Source organism: Nicotiana tabacum, chromosome 4 (assembly GCF_000715075.1).
Source record: "Nicotiana tabacum cultivar K326 chromosome 4, ASM71507v2, whole genome shotgun sequence".
Classification (NCBI taxonomy): Eukaryota; Viridiplantae; Streptophyta; class Magnoliopsida; order Solanales; family Solanaceae; genus Nicotiana; species Nicotiana tabacum.
Window position 1 is genome coordinate 85,242,074 of NC_134083.1, and position 20,277 is coordinate 85,262,350.

Consider the following 20,277-nt stretch of genomic DNA (forward strand, 5'->3'; position numbering starts at 1 on the left):
AAGAAACTGAGAATGCAGGCGGGCAGATACAATCTCCTTCATAGCGACCTGTACAAGAGGACTTACGGTGGCCCTCTAGTGAAATGTTTGGGCTCGAACCAAACCCATCGCGTCCTTGAAGAAGTCCATGAAGGCCATTGTGGTGCTCATTCCGGCAATCGAGCACTTGTCAGATGCCTCATACGGGCGGGATACTATCGACCCACCATGAAAAAAGATGTTGCAGACTTCATGAGGAAATGTGAACAATGCCAAAAGTACCCAATGATTCACCAAGTAGGCGAACACCTCTACTCAGTCACCTCCCCTTGGTCGTTCATCAAATGGGGAATGGACATCATGGGCCCATCCCAATAGGGTGAGGTAATGTACGATTCCTTTTGGTTTTAACTGACTATTTCTCTAAATGGATGGAAGTAGGACCATTCGCCCAAATACGGGAACAAGAGGTAATCACCTTTATATAGAGAAACATCATCTGCCGATTCGGCCTGCTCAAGAAAATCAGTTATGACAACAGACCCCAATTTACAGGAACGAAAACCGCCGACTTCTTCGAGAAATGGCATATCAAGAGGATAATCTCAACCTCATATCACCAAGCGGGTAACGAACAAGTAGAATCCTCCAATAAGTCCATACTAAACATCATGAAGAAAAAGCTCGAAGACGCCAAGGGACTATGGCCAGAAATACTACCGGAAGTATTATGGGCCTACCGAACAGCTCTGAAGACGAGCACATGAGAGACGCCCTACTCTTTGGTCTATGGGACCAAGGCAGTAATACCGGTCGAGGTCGGAGAACCCAGCCTAAGGTACTCCTACGAAAGCGACACGAGTAATGATGAGAGTAGAAGGCAGCAACTCGACGAACAAAAAGATATGGCATACATAAGAATGGTCGCCCAAAAACTACAAGTAGAACGCTATTACAATAAGAAAGCAAAGGTCTAGACACTTAAAGTCGGGGACTACGTACTGAAATCCAAAACTCAAGCGAGCAAAGACCCCTGGGAAGGCAAGTTGGGAACTAATTGGGATAGTCCATACAAAATCACAGCCAAAGCGAATAAGGGTTCATTCCAACTAGAGATAATGGAAGGAAAGCAACTACCAAACAACTGGAACATCAACCACCTCAAATACTTCAACTTCTGAGAGAAAAAGCATCTCCCAAGTCGTACTCTTTTTCTCTCACTTGAGTTTTGTCTCATTTGGGTTTTCTCAAGGAGGTTTTTAATGAGGCGGCGAAGGGAACACTTCGAGTCGAAGTACGCGAGGGTAGGACCGTTGTTACTATTTCATTGCTCGACTTCTTAATACTCTCCAAATCAAATAATAAAGGGACTAGGTAGACTGAGACTGGGACTGGAACACCAGCCAACACCCAAAATCTGTAATTTTCTCCAAGTATGTAACCAAAGCAACAATGTCAAAGCAATAAGAAACTTACATTTATCAGGACCCATTTTTCGTATTAAGGTTAAGTTTGACCTCGCTCGAACAACACCTATCGGCCCTCGGCCATGATTCAATGAAAGGTTATGTTCGATGAAGCTCAATCAAATACCTACCGGCCATCGACCGCGATTTAACGAAAGATTATGTTCGACTAAGCTCAAATAAACACCTACCGGCGCTCGGCCGCGACTTAATGAAAGGTTACGTTCGACCTCGCTCAAATAACACCTATCGGCCCTCGGCCGCAACTTAACGAAAGGATATGTTCGACCCCGCTCGAACAAACACCTAACGGTCCTCGGCGATCTCACTATTGAGGGCCTCTAACTGAAGTCGACACTCTTCTAACTGCCCCCGCAACTCGACCACTTGAGCTTGAAGGTCGCTGTATTGGGCTTCCACGCCCCTGCTGACCTCAAGCTCCTCTTCCTTACTCCTCAACGTCCCCTCGAGGACGCTACATTTCACGATAGCCTTCACCAACTTATCATCTTTCTCCTTCAACTCATTTTCAAAGGGCCTGCATATCATCACCTTTGCGTAATCGGCTGCGGAGATCTCGATACTTGATACGATACTCAAAATACTTATCTTTCAATTTCACAAAGATCTCTTTATGCCTCTTCTCCCTCCGGGTGCTCTCGATCTCCAAAATCACCGTCTGCAATCATAAAAAAGAAAGAGAAGAAAGAAGTCAGAACCAAAGACGCCCTAAAACAAAGAAGAGGTCGAAGCACAAACACCCACCCTAAGAGCAAGGCCAACAATGCTCCTCGATAAAGCACAATCATATATCTTTTTAAGGGTCTTAGCCTCTATCTCGGAATAGAGAGGGCCGAGGGCAGGGACTACGTCCTCGATGTTCTTCAACAGGTCACGATCCATGGGGATCGCGATAGTCCTCGTAGACCCCTCCAACCTTATCTTAAGTTGGGTAAGCCCTTCCTCCATCATCCTCAGGTCATCCGCATCAACGTTAGAACCTGACTCATCGCCCTCCTCAGCGATGCCTTTACCCTTCTCATTGGCCATCAAAAAGGTATCTGCGAAGTGTCAAGGACAACAACAGTCGTCCCTTCAGTCTCCATCACCACAGAAGAAAGAGACACATCCACATCGGCTCCCACCGACCTCGGAACTCGACTCAATATCATCTCTCACGAGAATGGTCACCGTCTTACGCAACAAAAAGTCACCTTCTGTCGCATCAACGGCCGAGGTGACTCCGTTACCAACATCCACAGACCTCTTCTTTTGAGGCAAGAGATCTTTATCACTAGGCAAAGGTTCATCGTCCTTGTCGATGAGAGAATATACAGAAGAAGCATAAGTCTCCACGGCTGAAGTGGAAACAAATTCGGAGCAACAACATAGGAAACTGGAACAAAGGTAGGATCAGTCGCGGTCGAAATAGGGGAAAAAACTGAGGACGCAGTAGCCTTTCTCTTCCGAAACGAGGGCGCGGGAGCTCTCAGCCTCATTGTAGACCCCTGGCCGAAGCTAAGAAAAAACAGGAAAAGGGAAAATCAGTGAAGGAAAACAAAAAATGAGTTTAGACATTGGTGGTAAAAAGGAAATTACCAGTCAAAGTGAGAGCGGACTCGAACTTCTTGAAAAAACTTAACCATTCATGAATCCCTACGATGTGAGGGAGGATCCGCTCGACCCAATCTGTAATATGAGCGTCCAAAAGAGGAGGCGAGGTCTTGGCTGTAAAAGAAGAAGGCGAGAAGTCAAAATTCAGGACCAAACACGAGAAAGAGACCAAAGTACTAACGAGTATAGTTCCAAGCCTCGGGAAAGACATCGACATTAGTCATAATATCCTCGGTCCTGACATAAAAGAAGTTGAACCAGAATTGATGACTGGCCTTGTTGTCCATCTTCACCACCAGGCATTTGCCCCCTCGGTGGCGAAGGTTCAACATCGTCCCCCTATAAAAGCTAGGAGCAAGCTGAGCAGGGCAAACGCCATAGTGACGACAGAATTCCTCCACCAACGGAAGGAGGGGGAAAGAATAGCTGACTTGGAAGGGGTAGGCGTAGAGGGCATAATACCCAAGACGGTGGACCTGTATCGTATCCCACCCGGTCGGGATCAACTCGATATGATTGGGAAGGCCGAATTTAGTCTTAAGATCCGCCAATTCCTTCACCGCTATCACTAACCGAAAGGCTCTAGGTTCGTCCTCTAGTGATTTGGTGAAGCGAATCTTGAATCAGTGTTGCGTGGGATTATTTCCTCCACCGACGGGAAGGTTCCATCCTCAATGGTGGCAGGAACACTCTCCTCATGGGAAGGGAACACCACTGCCAAGGGAGCAACACGACTCCCCTCGCCAGCCTCAGAAGGTGCGTTAGACATGATTCAATATAAAAAAGGAGAATAACAAACAAGAGAGAATGAGAAACGATGTGAGTTGCTGAAATATCGAGTAGAAAGGATTCTGCAGAGAAGACAAAGAAGAAGCTATTACTTAAAGAGAAGGAAGGGTTTGGAAAAAGTTTCAAAATCAATAAGTCTTCCCCTGTTTATAAGGTTTGAGAGGCACCAGAATCGAAATGGCGGGTCATGATTAGCATGGAAATTGAAACGACAGAGCCAATCAAGGGTCACACCGAAATCGAAGCAATGCGTCGAAAACGACATCATTATGACGCATGATGCCATGACGTCACTTATTCTCTTAGACTAGATGGCTTCAACAAACTTCCCGGGTAATTTAAAAAATTCAAAATATGCGGACCTCAGAAGGCCACATAGCCCTGTCTCCACGACCACGACCACGACCTCAGCCAACTCTATAGAATTGTATCATGAACAACATTATTCGCTCACTGACCTCGTCTGCGGGAACGACATCGATAAGCGGAGGGGCTAAATATATGGGTCAAAATCCATCTTTAGTCGAAATGGTATTAGTAAAACATTCATGGGATGTCACGTGTCGAAGTAATCTAATTATCAGTGAAGGCCGCGATCAAAGAGTCAGCAAGAGTGAAGTCGAGGAGCTGTCATTAAGGCCGAGGTCGAGCACCCTTGGCAGAGCTATAACGGCTAGTTTCGAGATAGGACACAACAGAGAATATTCTAGTTAATATTCTCTGCACTTGTATTGTTAGGGTTTATAGGAATATGCTCCCTATAAATAGAAAGAGACACAATGATAGGGGATATGTGATATTCATTTGTAAAATATACTTTGATTTTAGAGAGAGAATCAGATCCTATTGCAAGCATACAAACACAACCTTTTTACTAAGATTCTTGTCTACACTTTTCCACCAAATCCGAGAATAACTCAGATATTCGAAGGATTATCCATCACTCATCATTATCAGAAAGAACATTCACCGATTCCATCCTTTCTTGGGTGACTCGTTCATTTTATTTACTTAGATGTCATTTATTGCTATTAATCAATATTTAATGCTACATTGTTGTCTTTGACTTCTTAAATATTATTGTGTGTTGTCGCTGCCATTAAAATATACCTACGTAGTATTTATTGCACTTTTGAGAATTTCATCTTTGAAATATTATTGTTAGTTAAGATTAACCCTCATTTAGATATATTTAATTAGTTGAACCAAGATCTAAATTTTTTGGTCAAACAAAGATGACTAGAGTTGTTATGGACCCGTTTGGCCATAGATTTTGCCAAAATAAATTTGAGTTTTATTTGGCAAACACATATTTGGCCATAGATTTTGTCTACATGTTGGCAAAATCCCAAATCTCAAATCCCAAAACTAGCTCAATGGGCCAAAATATCACTATTATATTTTTTTAAAATTGCCTCAAATTTTTGTATTTTATAAAATAGTCCACCATTTATTATTTTGTAACAATGTTGCTTTGTCTTCTCGGTCACCTGATAGTGTATCATGTAGTTCATTATAGAAATGATAATTTTGTATCAAACTTATTTATGTTCAGGACTATGGTTTGCGATAATATAATGAATGTTATTAATAATGGTATTGTTTGTGATAGTTTTTAGAACTTGTGGGTATAAGTCATGTTTCATGTTTTTCCAAAATAAATTTGGGAAATATGTTTTGAAAACTGATGTCCAAACACATTTTCATCTTCAAACCAAACTTCACCCAAATCAGATTTTTCAGAACAAATTTGAAAATTTATGGTCAAACGCTAGCATTGTAAGTGGGAAAAGAAACAATAAATAAATTGTAAAACAAGTACTATAAGAAACGTCAAATCTAGTTAACCTCGGATGACCAAAGGGACCCCTCTTAGACTAGCGGTAGGATTAAGTCATAATCAAAATACAGTGGATGAACTGGTCATGGGCAAAATGGTAAATCAACCAAATAAGGACAATATGAAAGTATAAAGTTTTGGCCCACTCTAATCCAGTTAATTTTTGTAGAATTGGGACCCCACCTGAAAAAGATAGCCGTTAGAAAATAAAAACAGCCCAGTTCCCAAACCCTAGACATAACTCTTTCTTTTTTAGTAAGCTTTATCCTCAGAACCATAATAAGTTACCAATACAAAGGCCAATGCATTTTTAGTTTTATTATAAGCTTTTGGACAGACCAGGAAAACTAGCCGTTATAGGCTTTTTAGTTGTATGTAGTAAAGGGGAGGAGGAGCCTTCTGAATCTGGTGCCACACACACCTGACACATTTTCATGTCTCCCAATAAACTTTTCAAAGATTCCTTCATATTATCTCTATATGCTCCACTTCACGTGCTTCCCCCCAGCTCCCCTTACTACAAAATCTTCTTGTAGTGTGACCTCTACTGTTTAGTTTTAAATTAGGAAGAGAGGAAAGGGAACCAAGAGTTGGGGATAGAAAAAAGAAAATACTAAAGTTTCATTTTCATATTATCTTGTTCAATTCTTGAACCCTTAGTCTCTCAGATTGTGGCCCTGAGAAGTTAGGTAAGTGGTAATGGGAGCTAAAGATCGAATTTTTAGTAGTTTTGAACCACACCCATTTCGAGTTAACAAGTTTTTAACTCAAGAAGGAGCTTGGAGATGCATTATTTCTGATAAAAACAAGGAAAAATGGAAGATTGAAGCTGGTTTTTCTTGGTGTTCAAAAAGGTTCTTTCTATTTGCCCAAATTTTCTTGTTATTTCAGCTACTAATTTCTGGAATTCAGCCAGCTTTAGGTCAGGATTGGGATGGTATAATTATAACTCAAGCTGATTTTCAAGCACTTCAAGCATTTAAACAAGAGTTGGTTGATCCAAGAGGGTTTTTAAGGAGTTGGAATGACAGTGGATTTGGAGCTTGTTCTGGTGGTTGGCTTGGTATTAAATGTGCTCAAGGACAAGTCATTGTAATCCAGCTTCCTTGGAGAGGTTTAGGTGGTAGAATTACTGAAAAAATTGGCCAATTTCAAGCTCTTAGAAAGCTCAGTCTACATGATAATTTCATTGCTGGTTCAATTCCTTCTACTTTGGGGCTCTTACCCAATCTTAGAGGACTTCAACTCTTCAACAATAAGTTCTCTGGTTCTATTCCTTCTTCTCTTGGCTTTTGCCCTCTTCTTCAAACTCTTGATTTGAGCAATAATTCATTGTCTGATTCTATTCCTGCTAGTCTTTTTAATTCAACTAAGCTTTATAGGCTTAATGTTAGCTATAATTCTTTGTCTGGCTCAATCCCCACAAGTATCACACAATCTCCTTCCCTCATTTTCCTTGACCTCAAATATAACAATTTTTCAGGCTCTATTCCAAGTGATATTGGGAGGCTCTCTAGGCTTACAACACTTGATTTGTCTTTCAATGCCATTAATGGAAGCTTACCCAAAAGCTTCTCCAATCTATCTTCCCTTGTGGTCTTGAACTTGGAGAGTAACCAACTTGATAACCAAATCCCAACAGCCATAAACAAATTGCAAAAACTGTCAATTCTCAACTTGAGGAATAACCATTTTAGTAGTGATATTCCAGTCACTATTGGGAACATTTCTGATCTTAGACAACTAGATTTAGCTCATAACAATCTAAGTGGAGAAATCCCAACTTCTCTAGGTGATTTACCAAATCTTAGTTCCTTCAATGTCTCATATAACAATCTGTCTGGTCCTGTTCCATCTCATCTTGCTCAGAAATTCAACTCAAGTGCCTTTGTGGGTAATCTTCAGTTATGTGGGTACAGTTCTTCAACCCGATGTCTAATTACCCCAGCAGCTCCAGCCCCCGAAACACCAAGAAAACGAGGTCGTAAACTAAGTACTAAGGATATAATTCTCATAGCAGGAGGGGCTCTTCTCATAATCTTGGTTCTACTGTGTTGCATTCTCCTATGCTGCTTGATCAGGAAAAGAGCTGCAGCAAAGGATGGCGAAGCCACCGGTCGGGCAGCGGGTGCAGCAGCTAGAGGTGAAAAGGGTATTCCACCAACTGCTGGAGAAGTTGAAGCAGCAGGAGATACAGGAGGAAAGCTTGTCCATTTTGATGGACCTATTGTGTTCACAGCAGATGATCTTCTATGTGCTACCGCCGAAATAATGGGAAAGAGCACTTATGGTACAGTGTACAAGGCCACATTAGAGGATGGCAGTCAAGTTGCTGTGAAAAGATTGAGAGAGAAGATCACAAGAAGTCAAAGGGAATTTGAGAATGAAGTCAATATTCTTGGAAAGATTAGGCATCCAAATCTTCTGGCCCTTAGAGCATATTACATGGGTCCCAAAGGAGAGAAACTTCTTGTTTTTGACTACATGCCTAAAGGAAGTTTGGCTACATTTCTTCATGGCAAGCATAAAACAGTTTTCAATTTTTTACAATTTTTGCTCTTATTTGTGAAATTCAGATTATAAAAAATACTGTTCTTTTGCAGCTCGCGGCCCTGATACACCAATTGATTGGGCAACAAGGATGAGAATAGCAAAGGGTACAGCAAGGGGCTTGCTCTTCCTTCATACAAATGCCAACATCATTCATGGGAATCTTACATCAAGCAATGTTTTACTTGATGAAAACACAAATGCAAAGATTGCAGATTATGGTCTATCGCGCCTCATGACTGCTGCTGCAAATGCAAATGTGATTGCAACTGCTGGAGCACTTGGTTATCGGGCACCTGAACTTTCAAAGCTCAAAAAAGCTAACACGAAGACAGATGTATACAGCCTTGGTGTTATCATACTGGAACTTCTAACTGGGAAGTCACCAGGAGAGGCAATGAATGGTGTGGATTTGCCACAATGGGTTGCTTCAATTGTGAAAGAGGAATGGACCAATGAGGTGTTTGATCTAGAACTAATGAAGGACGCGTCTGTAATCGGTGATGAACTGCTAAATACTCTGAAATTGGCTTTGCACTGTGTTGATCCTTCACCATCAGCTCGACCAGAAGTTCAGCAAGTTCTCCAGCAACTGGAAGAAATTAGACCTGAAACAGCTACCAGTCCTGGCGATGACGGTGCTGCAGCTCCCTCAGCAAGTGATGATTAGAATACTAGATTTCTCATCTAAGTAATTTTTAGGAAGATGTTTAGGAGTTATATGCCACGATTCTTTCATTCTTGAATTGGGTTGGTCAAAAGAGTGATTTTGTTTACTCTCTGTAAATACCCAAGTGTATGCTATTTGTTTTTGTTATTTTGAGCGGCAATGGAATCCTCCTAATTTCCATAACTTTTGGTCCTAGAGAACGTTCAGTTTAGCAGTTAAACAAGACTGTCTTTTCTCCCCATTTCACTTGTGTTACCAAATTTACTGTAAAAACTAAATATGCCAAGTTACACTAGTGACAACCATAAAGCACCGTCATTTTTCAAACGCACAAGAGAGTGAACGGATTGTTAGTACCAGAGTTGCGAGTAATGTTGTTGGACTGGACTCTCGAGTACAATTATTAGATCCAACGTCCCTCTCACGTCAAGCTGAATATGATTACGTTCAAAGATATACAATCACTAAGAGACAGTCAATGCATCAGCCAAAGATTATTGCACGATGCAACAACGCAGCAAACGTAATGTAAGATTTGAAGAAAAATAAAGAAATAAGAAAAGTATTTCATAAAATTTGTTGGCCTATATAACAGGTTTGCGGACAAAGTGCAGCATACTATCCATTCTTAGGAGGAAACATAACATGATCACATTGAATGTAAAAATAAAAAAAATTGTTTGAAGGATTCAAAGGAAAAAGTCCCCCCACCACCTGTTTTCTATTCCTAGAGGCTTGAGACCTTGATGATGTGAACTTGCTAAAACCGAATGAATAAATAAATATGATAATTTATAGCACAGGCTATCAATTAGAACTCTACGAGAACAAAATGTTGGATCAAACATTTACATTTGAGATATGAACCTGTCTCTAAGCTAGTTTACAAATTAAATAGAATACACAAGAAGGGAAGGGATAGGCCGTTAAAGAAAAAAAAGAAAGGCAGAAGCTAAAAAGCCAATATGTACAGCAACTCTTCAGCTACCATGTTTTGCATATTCACTAGTTTCCTCTGCAACCGTCTCCCAAACATTTGCCATCTTTTCTGCATACCCTGCCTGGTAAAATCCAACATGTTATTTTCTCCTATTAATCTTTTCCAAGGGAATAGAAGAAGGAACAAGTAAAAGGGCTAACTCTTTTTAGAAAGGAAAATCACTTTGAAGAACACCAGTAATAGCAGAACGTTCAATCCAGTTCACAGGTGACATACCTTATCTAAGAAAAGTTTAGAGGAGACCTAAAGTTTCATGTATGCCCGACCAAAGATTCTACCTTGTCACAAGAAAGTTGAAGTGGCTTGCTAATATCACATTTTCAAGTCCCAGAAATAAATGGATGACAACAATTTTTAGTCCATTTATAATAATGATGGCTCGAACTGCAGCAAAAACAAGTAGGAAAGATAGAGGAAGGTAATAATTTGTTTGAGTTGAGTTGATAATGTATGTTAGCCTTCAGTTTAGCACAAATCCGGTTACCATGTTATCATTATTATAAGCATTCATTTTCAAGTTTTCCACGAAGATGGCTAAAACAGCTTAATCCCAAAATGTATAGCCTCTTTCTCACATTTAAATGCAGGACCAGATTAAGGGTTTAGTTTCTGCTATTGAATCCCGTGCAACGCGGAATGAATCAAGTCACCATCTAATTTAATCTGGCTTAACGAAGCAAGGACTTCAAGTAATTCAATGAAGCCGGCGAGAAAAATGAAGAAGAGCGGCTCGATCTCTGCAATGCCGTAACTTACTAAATACGGGAATGAACATCAGAATCAACTCCATTGATTTGAAGTAGAGTCCCAAATTTTAAAATGGACACAACTGCTACATGCATAGGATATCTCCAAGTTATTGCATGCACATGCTTGTATTCCAAGTCATATTAGTGAATTAGGACTCACAACAATGCAACCCAAAAACTAACCAATAGCCAATTATCTTATCCACAAGAGAGTAATTAGAAATGGCTACAAGAGCCCAGAAGAATAAAGATTGGAAATATGCTAGACTTTCCTAAGGATGACCATTTGACCTGATAGAAACAGTGCAATGCAGAGCAGCATTCCATCAACATTTAACATGATCTCAAGTACACAATTCCTGATATTCTCACAAAATATTCCGAGTCTCTAGTTCCTGTGTTCATAGCCTCTGAAACCCACTGACACAGACCCAAGATCCCACATCAGTACTTAATTGACTATCGATCTTCTACTTCCAGCCATGTAAACCAAAATGACCAGCACCATTTCAAGCAATTATCGCAACCTGTCAGTCTAAAGAGCTTAATTTGAAACAAATTCAGTTCATAAGTACTTTAGTTTTTACTCTTCTTGGGACATGATTACAGTGCAAAACCAACAGAAAACTTTTGCATTTGTGATGTGCCACTGATTCCTAATGGGCATAGGATGACACTCATCAGTTATGCATCACTAAACCTTGAGTTTAAAGGAGTTAACGCTAGGTAATATTCCTCAATGATGTCCACTGTGCACTGAGAAATGTGAAACGACAGGCTAGTGATGGACCTTGACTCAAACCGTGTATTGACCTGCCCGTTGAGACACGACAAGAGAGGAAAGGGACAAGAGGCACCCAAATATTTTTATTCCACAAGGCAATAAAGAAAAGGCTGAAGATTACAACCCATTCCAAAAACCTCTCTCTATATTTGTATCTATCTCCTTTATCAGATCTTTCTCTCATCATTTAACCATTCCACACAAATATTTTCTATACTGAGCAATAAACTTTAACAATCTCAGTTTGCACATGGCAATGAAATAGGATGGAGAAGGAAGACGGTTCTCCCTGAGTCTGCAAGTTGAGTAAGAGGTTAGGGAGGATGCGATAATAAAGGTCGTTTCTAAAGTAACAGAAACAAGGACCCTCCCTTCCACCCAAGAGATTCAGTTGTTCATGAAAAGCCTAAAAGAAGAAGAGCCAGATCTAAGAAAAGCAATAGTGAAGACCAAAACACAGCAGCTAGAATCCTATTTAAAAACCCAATTACGTTAACAAAAGTAACGTTAAAAAATACTCCTCGTGTTTTGTGACTGAAAAAACATACATGTTAGACAACTATTCTCGCAATACAGTTGGTACATTTTGATATCCTCCGCAGCATAGTTATTTTCCTATTACTCGTCTCTATAGGGGAAAAGTACGCCCTCCTTATCCTTCTTCCTTTTCTTTTTCTTTTTTGGCATAAGATATTCAGATGAAATTTACCATCTTTCATTCTAATAATTTCTTCGAGGAAACACAAAAGACATGCTGATATCTCGCATATTTATTTTTCTTGCACTTGCTAAATAAAACGAAACAAAACACTTAATATACTTGGAAAAATGGAGCTGCTTTTTGAAAAGTGGTTGGAGAAAGGACATTATCCTCGCTATATTAGATGGTAACAACTTACGAACACAAATAGATTAAGCATGCTTAACATGCTGCCATGTGACCAGGAGGTCACATATAGAAGGGGAGCCTTAGCGTAACTGGTAAAGTTGTTGCCATGTGACCAGGAGGTCACGGGTTCGAGCTGTGGAAACAACCTCTTATAGAAATGCAGGGTAACGCTGCATATAATAGACCCTTTGTGGTCCGGCCCTTTCCCGGACCTCGCGCATAGCGGGAGCTTAGTGCACCGGGTTGCCCTATGCTTAACATCAGATTCAAAGTGGTCTATAATATTAGTTGGACATATTGGAATAAATCAAATGCCCCATAAAAAGCATTTGACAAGGGAAAAAACAAAAGCATGCTCCTTGGAACAATGCTTTCAGAGTAGACATTTGATGCGGCGATACTAGAAGACAAAGATACCTGATTGACAATAAATCCTCTCAACATTCCCAAGAAATCATCATGCCTTTCCTTCTCAAATCTCTCAAGCTCATTCTTGTTGTTTTCCTGCATGTTTCACCATCAAGAAGCTATAGTGTTAATCTCAATGAAAATGATATAACAGATATATTATGCAAAATAGAAGAAAAGATAAATTAAATATCCTCTTTACAAAAATTAATACTTTTCCTGATGTGAGTGCAATTTAAAAATAATAATCAACCGTTGCCTTCTTACATGAACCATTACATCACATCAAACAAGTTGAACTGGTAATACATGCATGGTCACTCTAGTGAATGAAGCGGGAGCCTTGTTGGGAGGAGTTTTACATAAAATAACTTCAGCACCTTAAATTGTTAAAAAGAGACTAATGAAAAAACATTTAGTGGGGCACTGATTTAGCAAGCCTAGTAACTCATGAAAAAGAACATGGAAACCAAAGGCTAAATATCATTGACAGTAGTAGGTTGAATAAATAGAAAATTATAACTAGCTGTATATATAAGAAAAATGGCTCTAAGAAGCCACATTCAAATAAGATCTCAACTTCCTAGGGACAATGAAAATAAAATATCTACTTTATTGTAGCGTGATTGGTGATATTACTTGTCCCACCTTGGTTGAAGGAATAAGTTGTTGTCTTCTTACATGGTCTCGGGCAATTCTAGCCTCATGAGCTAGCTTTTTGAGAATAAGTTAGGCCAAGGTCTTTTTTTTTTTTTGACTAGGCTATGAGGTTGTTGGAGAAGTTGTTGGCTATAGGGGGCTTGGAGGAGTAGTGGGGACGCGAATGGTATGTGGACGATGATGGCGAACTGCATTAGGGAGGTTGTGAAAGAGGTGTTACGGATCTCGAAGAGTTACTCTGGCAGCCACAAAGGGGATTGGTGGTGGAATGAAAAGGTCGAAAGGAAAGTGAAAGCTAAGAAAGTAGTGTATTTGAAGCTAGTGGAGACCACAGACGAGGAAGTGATGAGGACAAACAGAGAAGGGTATAAAAAGGCTAAGAAGGAGGCGAAGTTAGTGGTCACGGAGTCTAAGACTGCAACGTTTGGTCGTTTGTACGAAGAACTGGGGGACAAAGGCGGGGACAAAAAGTTGTTCCGACTGGCCAAGGTAAGAAAAAGGAAGGCTCATGATCTGGACCAAGTGAGCCAGTGAGGTGCATCAAAGACGAGGAAGACAGAGTTTTAATAGAAGAGACACGGATCAAGCGAAGATAGCAGACTTACTTCCATAAACTCCTGAATGAAAAGGGGAACAGGAACATTATGCTTGGTGATTTGGAGCACTCCACGAGTCGTCGTGATTTTAGGTATTGTAGGCGCATTTATATTGAGGTCACGGGGGCTGTGCGTAAGACGAGCAGGGGCAGAGCGACCGGGCCAGATGAGATCCAGGTAGAATTTTGGAAGTATGCGAGTAGGGCAGGCTTGGAATGGCTGACTGGGTTGTTTAATGTCATTTTTAGGACGAAGAAGATACCCGGAGGATGGAGGTGGAGTTCGAAGATTCCGTTGTACAAGAACAAAGGTGATATCCAACATTGTAACAACTATATGGGTATCAAGTTGTTTAGTCATACTATGAAAGTTTGGGAGAGGGTGGTGGAAGTGAGGGTAAGGAGGACTGTGACTATATCCGAGAATCGATTCGGTTTCATGCCGAAACGTTCAACTATGGAAGCCATCCATATTGTTAGGAGGTTGGTGGAACAGTATCGTGAAAGGAAGAAGGATTTGTATATGGTATTTATTGACCTAGAGAAAGCATACGATAAGGTCCCTATGGAGGTTCTTTGGAGGCTAAAGGTGTTCTGGTAGCATACACTAGGGTGATTAAGGATATGTATGATGGAGCTGAGACTCAGGTGAGCACAGTAGGAACTAGGAAGAGACTCGGACCATTTTCCGATTGGGATGGGGTTACACCAAGGATCTACGCTCAGTCCGTTCTTATTTGCATTGGCAATGGACGCACTGACATATCATATTCAAGGGGATGTGCCATGGTGTATGTTATATAGTTCCGATTGATGAGACGCGAGGCGGCGTTAACGAGAGGTTGGAGGTTTGGAGACAGACCCTTGAGTCTAAAGGTTTCAAGTTGAGTAGGACTAAAACAGAATACTTGGAGTGCAAGTTCAGTGGCGTGACTCAGGTAGTGGAGGAAGGCGTGAGGCTTGATTCTCAAGTCGTCCCTACAAGAGAGGAAGTTTCAAGTATCTTGGGTCAGTTATCCAAGAAAATGAGGAGATTGACGAGAATATCACACACCATATAGGGGCGGGGTTGATGAAATGGAGGTTAGCATCCGACGTATTATGTGACAAGAATGTACTACCAAAACTTAAAGGTAAGTTCTACAAAGCGATTGTTAGACCGACTATGATGTATGGGGCAAAGTGCTAGCCACTCAAGAACTCCCATATCCAGAAGATGAACGTAGCTGAAATGAGAATGTTGAGATAGATGTGCGGGCATACTAGGTTGGATAAGATTAGGAATGAGGATATTCGGGTGAATGTGGGTGTGGCCTCCATGGAGGACAAGATGCGAGAAACAAGGCTTAGATGGTTCGGGCATGTGAAGAGGAGAAGCCTAGATGCCCCAGGTAGGAGGTGTGAACAGTTGGCTTTGGCGAGTATGAGAAAAGGCATAAGGCGACCTAAGAAGTATTGGTGAGAGGTGATCATGCAGGGCATGGTGCGACTTCAGCTTACTGAGGACATGGCCCTTGATAGGAGGGTGTGGATGTCGAGAATTAGGGTAGAACGGTAGTAGGTAGTGGCGTTTTTCTTATCTATACTGGGTTGTTTAGGGCTAGTCTGTTAGTATCTTGTCGTTGTTCTTAGATTGCTAGTATTATATCTATTTTCTTACTATCTTCCGCTTCGGTTTTCTAGTATCTTGTAGTGGTTACTGCTTGTTATTATTGTTATTGCTTTCTTCCATTTATTTTTTTGATCTTACATTGTTATCATTTTTCTGGCCTTTGTTGTTGATATTTGATTGTTTTCTATTCATCCTCTCAAGCCGAGGGTCTTTCGGAAACAGCCTCTCTACCTCCCTAGAATGAGGTTATTCGCGACAAGGTGGGTGTGGCCCCTATTGAGGACAAGATGCGGGAAGCTCGGCTTACTGGGTTTGGTCATGTGAGAAGGAGGAGCACAGACGCCTCGGTGAGGAGGTGTGAGAGGTTGACATTGGAGGGCCTACGGAGAGGCAGAGGTGGGCCAAAGAAGAGGTGGGCCAAAGAAGAGATTAGGCAACACATGGCGCAACTTCAGCTGACCGAGGACATGACTCTGGATAAGAAGGTACGTAGGTCGAGGATAAGGGTAGTAGAGTAGGTAGTCTAGAGTGTTCATAACAGTAGTATTGGCATGCAGTCTCGCTTTCTGTTGGTAGTAGGTTTTTATGACTATCCATTGTTTTCTTTCATTGTTGATCACATTACTATCTTGTTGTTTTTATTCTGCTTTTTATATGCCTTTTTGGTATTGTCCCTTCTTGTCTATATTTTCATTAATGTGGTGCTTATGCTTTCTTGAGCCGAGGGTCTATTGGAAACAGCCTCTCTATCCTCGCAAGGTAGGGGTAAGGTCTGCGTACACACTACCCTCCCCAGACCCCACGGTGTGGGATAATACTGGGTATGTTGTTGTAAAGATCATTCCGATTTAATTTTTAGAAATCAAAATTGAACTTTTCAAAGAAAAATATATTTTAAATTTTGAAGCTTTTAACACACACACACACACATATATGTATATATTGATTTTAGGACAACTTAGGCTCTAGAAATTATGAGGAAAAAACTATAATTATTGTCATTATCGTTAGATTTTGAATTTTTTGGAGTTTAAACTAAGACTGACACATTTGTCTATCCTACAATATGTAGCAAAGGAACAAATGTCCAAAAGCGAAAATCTATACAACATCAACAAAATATTTTGATCATAAATATATGGGATACTGTTACCTTTAAATAAAAATATGAACCCCAAGATTTATATTGATTATGTCCACTAGATGTCCACGTTAATCTTACCTCTAAATAAAAATAGAACCTCGCATTTTAAAGGTAGCAATCAGCAAACTAAGCCATGTGAGTTCAAACATAGGGGAATTAGATTTTCTTCTTTGTTGTGTTGATACGAGTTATAAGCAAATCTCTTAAATATGACACATGGTATATCAATTCGGGATTCACAAGGAATACAAGACTAAAAACGTGTTGGTGGATTTGAAATTTATCTTGGTTATAATTTGAGTACACTCGATTGTTTTTTATCATGAGAAATAAGATATTTGGTTAAAACTTAAAAACATAATGCAAATTGTTCTTTTTAATCATATGTATTACTTTTCGACCTTGAATTTGGGCCCGGGCTCAGCACGGGCTTACGGTGACTAGTATATATATATGCAGCTAGGAGGTGAGTGCCGATCAGTCACCCAGGTGAAGCATTTTTATTAACTTCCCATTGCAGTCTATTTATCACTTTTTTGCCCCCAATTACTGAATAATTGCTTCTGGCTCTTGTCAACATATCATAACTTGAGCACATGTAGCCTTGAACTGTGGAATTGAGTATAATTAATCCATTTTTTGTCAACTGACCAGCACCTAGAAAAAGTTACCCAAAAAGTATACATGACTTTTTCAACATTAACTGTATGATTTTCAGTCACTTTAAAGTTTAAACACAGCAAAGAGGATTCATCGTCTAAAGAAAAGAGACAATGATGCAGATGATATGATGATTAATGATATGGATTGCTCACTATGCAGTAAAGAAAAAGAAGATACAAAAATCAGAAAGCTTCTTTAGTTGCATCACTAACTATTAGAATTTGATGTTACCTTGATCCGCTCATACTCCCTCACAGCAGAACTTTTGGCATCTTCAGTAACTCTAAGAGTTTCTTTGAGCTCTTCTATTTTACGAATTCTAGCCCTGTCCCCACCAAATATCTTAGATGAAGCAGCTTCAAGTTTTTCAATCCTTGAATTCAGTGATGACAGCTCTGACAACAATGTCTGTACAGTCAAAAGAGCACTTGACCTATCCGAAAATGCATTGTTCACAGCTAACATCACTCCAAGGTATTCATGGAGCTTATCCTGCAACATTTCAACACTTGAACAGATAATAAGCAAATGCAAAGAAGTCTTCCAGTGCATATTTTTTTAACAATTAGTAAAAAGCACAAGCAGTTAGGATGTGTCCAAACAAGATAGTCTCAGATGAATGCCAGGTAAATCTTTGTCTGATCAAGTATATCAGGTGCATCTATATACGTCAGCATTCAATTTTAAAAAAGAGAAACTGATATGAACTCACCAAATGTTTGACAGTTTGTGCATTTAGCTCCCTATATAGCCTGCTCGCCTTAACAGCAGCAGTTGCGACATTCTTCATATCTGCAGCCCTTGTTCTTTGTGAATCATAAACTGCTTGCTCTGTCTCAAACTTTGTTAACTTGACGAAAGCTAGGCCCATTTGCCCCATGGTTTCTCCAATATCCTGCTGAGCTTTTACAAGTGCTTCAGCCTGAAGAATCATAAGAATAAGGTAATTGCTCGGTGCCAGTAATGGTCAAATAACTTTCCTAGCAAAAGACTACTGAATAGATCAGATAAAGATGTTCATGTTCAATCTAAGAAAATACTGCACACAGCACGGACAGTACTTTCATAATAAGTCTTATGACTATGCAGTAGCAGTACTAAAGTAACTAAATCTACCAAGTGAATTCACATTTATCCAAACTGAAATTCGTTTAGCATACCAGCAATGATGTGCATATTGAACATGAATATAAGACCAACTTTAAGGTACTGCTAAATAATCAATCAGATGTTGATATTCGTAATATTTACTGTATCCACATTCAAAAGAAGAGCAGATATTAACCTGCTGAGACACATTGCTGAGCTGCTGCTCAAAATCCTGCAATTTCTCCTTCTTTTCCAATAACTCCTTGTCCTCCTCTACTACAGGTGGCTTCACCCCACCCCAATCATAAGTCACAGATTGCTTCAACTCCTTAAAGATTCTCAATAAGTCCCTACCTCCTTTGGCAGGCTGAGCCACCTCATTCACATCCACCATTCCCCCTACTACTGTCTCGGTTCCAAACATCTGTTTCGGTAACTTCACTGCCCCATCCAACATCCTTGACGCCACATCCGTGGTCCTCACCAGCGGCAGCTTCCCGTTCGCCTCCAGAAACATCCTCAGCTCCTCGCTCCGCCGAATCACCGGATGCGCAGCTAATCTCCTCAGGTACTTCTCCAGTGCTGCTCTCCTCTGTTCCAAAAACTCCTGTTTCTGCATCACCTGACTCTCAACTACACTCTTGTCCGGCCTTAAAGGGATGAAAAAACCTCTGTACGACTCCGCCAACCGGTCCGATAAAGTCACCACGTCTCTAAATCTCCTCCGAACGCTGAATTCAGTTCCGTCGAATTCAGGTAAGTTCGTCCTCGTAATAATTAGGTAGGTAACATAATTCGACCCCCCCGGAACGAGCGAATTCGTCAGCTCTTGCTCTTTCAGTGGATCCGAAACGCTGATTCTCAGGAATTCCGAGGATGATGATGGAGATGAGGAAGGGGAAGCGATAGAGTGATCGTGACCGTTGATTTCAGTAGAAGAGTGATCGGCATCAAAGGATCTGAAAATAGCCTCAGCATAAGAAGGAGGTTCGAGGATGGAATTGAATGAATTAGGGGTTTGACTTTGCTCAGCGGGAATTTCAGCGAACGGCAGAGATGAGGAGGAAAGTGGATCGGAGAATGAATGAGCGCCGTTGGATGAGTCGTCGTTGAGTACTAGTGATTCCATCTCCTCTTTGGATGCATATAGATGAGACTCTTCGCAACTCTGATTCTCGTATCCCATCATCTTTATTGCAATCTCTTCGAAATAGTATAAATTAGAGAAATTCACCAAAATTTTAAAAAGAGTGGAACAGAAAAAGAGATTCTAGAACTGAAGATGCCGGAAAGTGGAGAGTGGCCTTCGCCGGCAAGAAGAAAGAGTGGTAACGGGGATTGCACGGCAAGGGAGAAACTGAGACAGACCTAAGCTAAGGGCGACGAAAGTCGACGGTAAGAACGAAGACTGCAGGATGGCAAGTGGAAGCACGTGAATAGCATGTGTCGTAAGAAGTCCCGTAACTGATACGAGTTGTAGTACATTTTAACTTCTTGATTGATGACCTGACATTTGGATTTTGGATTGAATTAGTTTTGGATTTGGCTTGATTTTCTTTGGAAATAAATGTATTTAATTTTGAATAAGAAATTAATTTTAAGAGATACTACTATAGTTGAATATCCATAAAGATAAAAATAAAGTAATCTAGAGTGGAAGCTAATGGACCAACGTACATTGAATTGTCGAAAAAATACTTTCAAAAAATATAACGTAATAATACTTGTATCGCACTCCAACTTGAAGGCATTTACCAAATTCCAACATTGGAGCCA

General features: G+C 40.5%; 2 protein-coding genes across 2 annotated transcripts; one reads left to right on the top strand and one right to left on the bottom strand.

The window, feature by feature from the left end:
• The first annotated feature begins 6,241 nt into the window (after positions 1–6,241).
• LOC107779396 (putative leucine-rich repeat receptor-like protein kinase IMK3) lies at positions 6,242–9,091 on the top strand. The gene is given in 3 exon segments (XM_016599831.2): positions 6,242–8,206; positions 8,292–8,905; positions 8,907–9,091. Coding segments are annotated over 3 exon segments (2,460 nt in total). The 5' UTR covers positions 6,242–6,387; the 3' UTR covers positions 8,934–9,091.
• Positions 9,092–9,665: 574 nt separating this feature from the next.
• On the bottom strand, positions 9,666–20,023 carry LOC107779398 (sorting nexin 2B). The gene is made up of 5 exons (XM_016599832.2): positions 18,698–20,023; positions 18,125–18,334; positions 17,644–17,904; positions 12,748–12,834; positions 9,666–9,969 (listed from the first exon to the last, which is right to left on the bottom strand). The coding sequence occupies exons 1-5, from the start codon at positions 19,688–19,690 to the stop codon at positions 9,889–9,891; spliced, it is 1,632 nt and encodes a 543-aa protein (XP_016455318.1). The 5' UTR covers positions 19,691–20,023; the 3' UTR covers positions 9,666–9,888.
• Positions 20,024–20,277: the final 254 nt, after the last annotated feature.

Bases quoted from the DNA above. Each gene is read 5' to 3' on its own strand.
- LOC107779398 (XM_016599832.2), bottom strand. From the start codon at position 19,690: ATGATGGGATACGAGAATCAGAGTTGCGAAGAGTCTCATCTATATGCA. The intron at 17,905-18,124 runs GTGAGTTCATAT...GAAATGTTGCAG, and splicing joins CACAAACTGTCAAACATTTG to GATAAGCTCCATGAATACCT. The intron at 9,970-12,747 runs GTATCTTTGTCT...GGATTTTACCAG, and splicing joins GAGGATTTATTGTCAATCAG to GCAGGGTATGCAGAAAAGAT.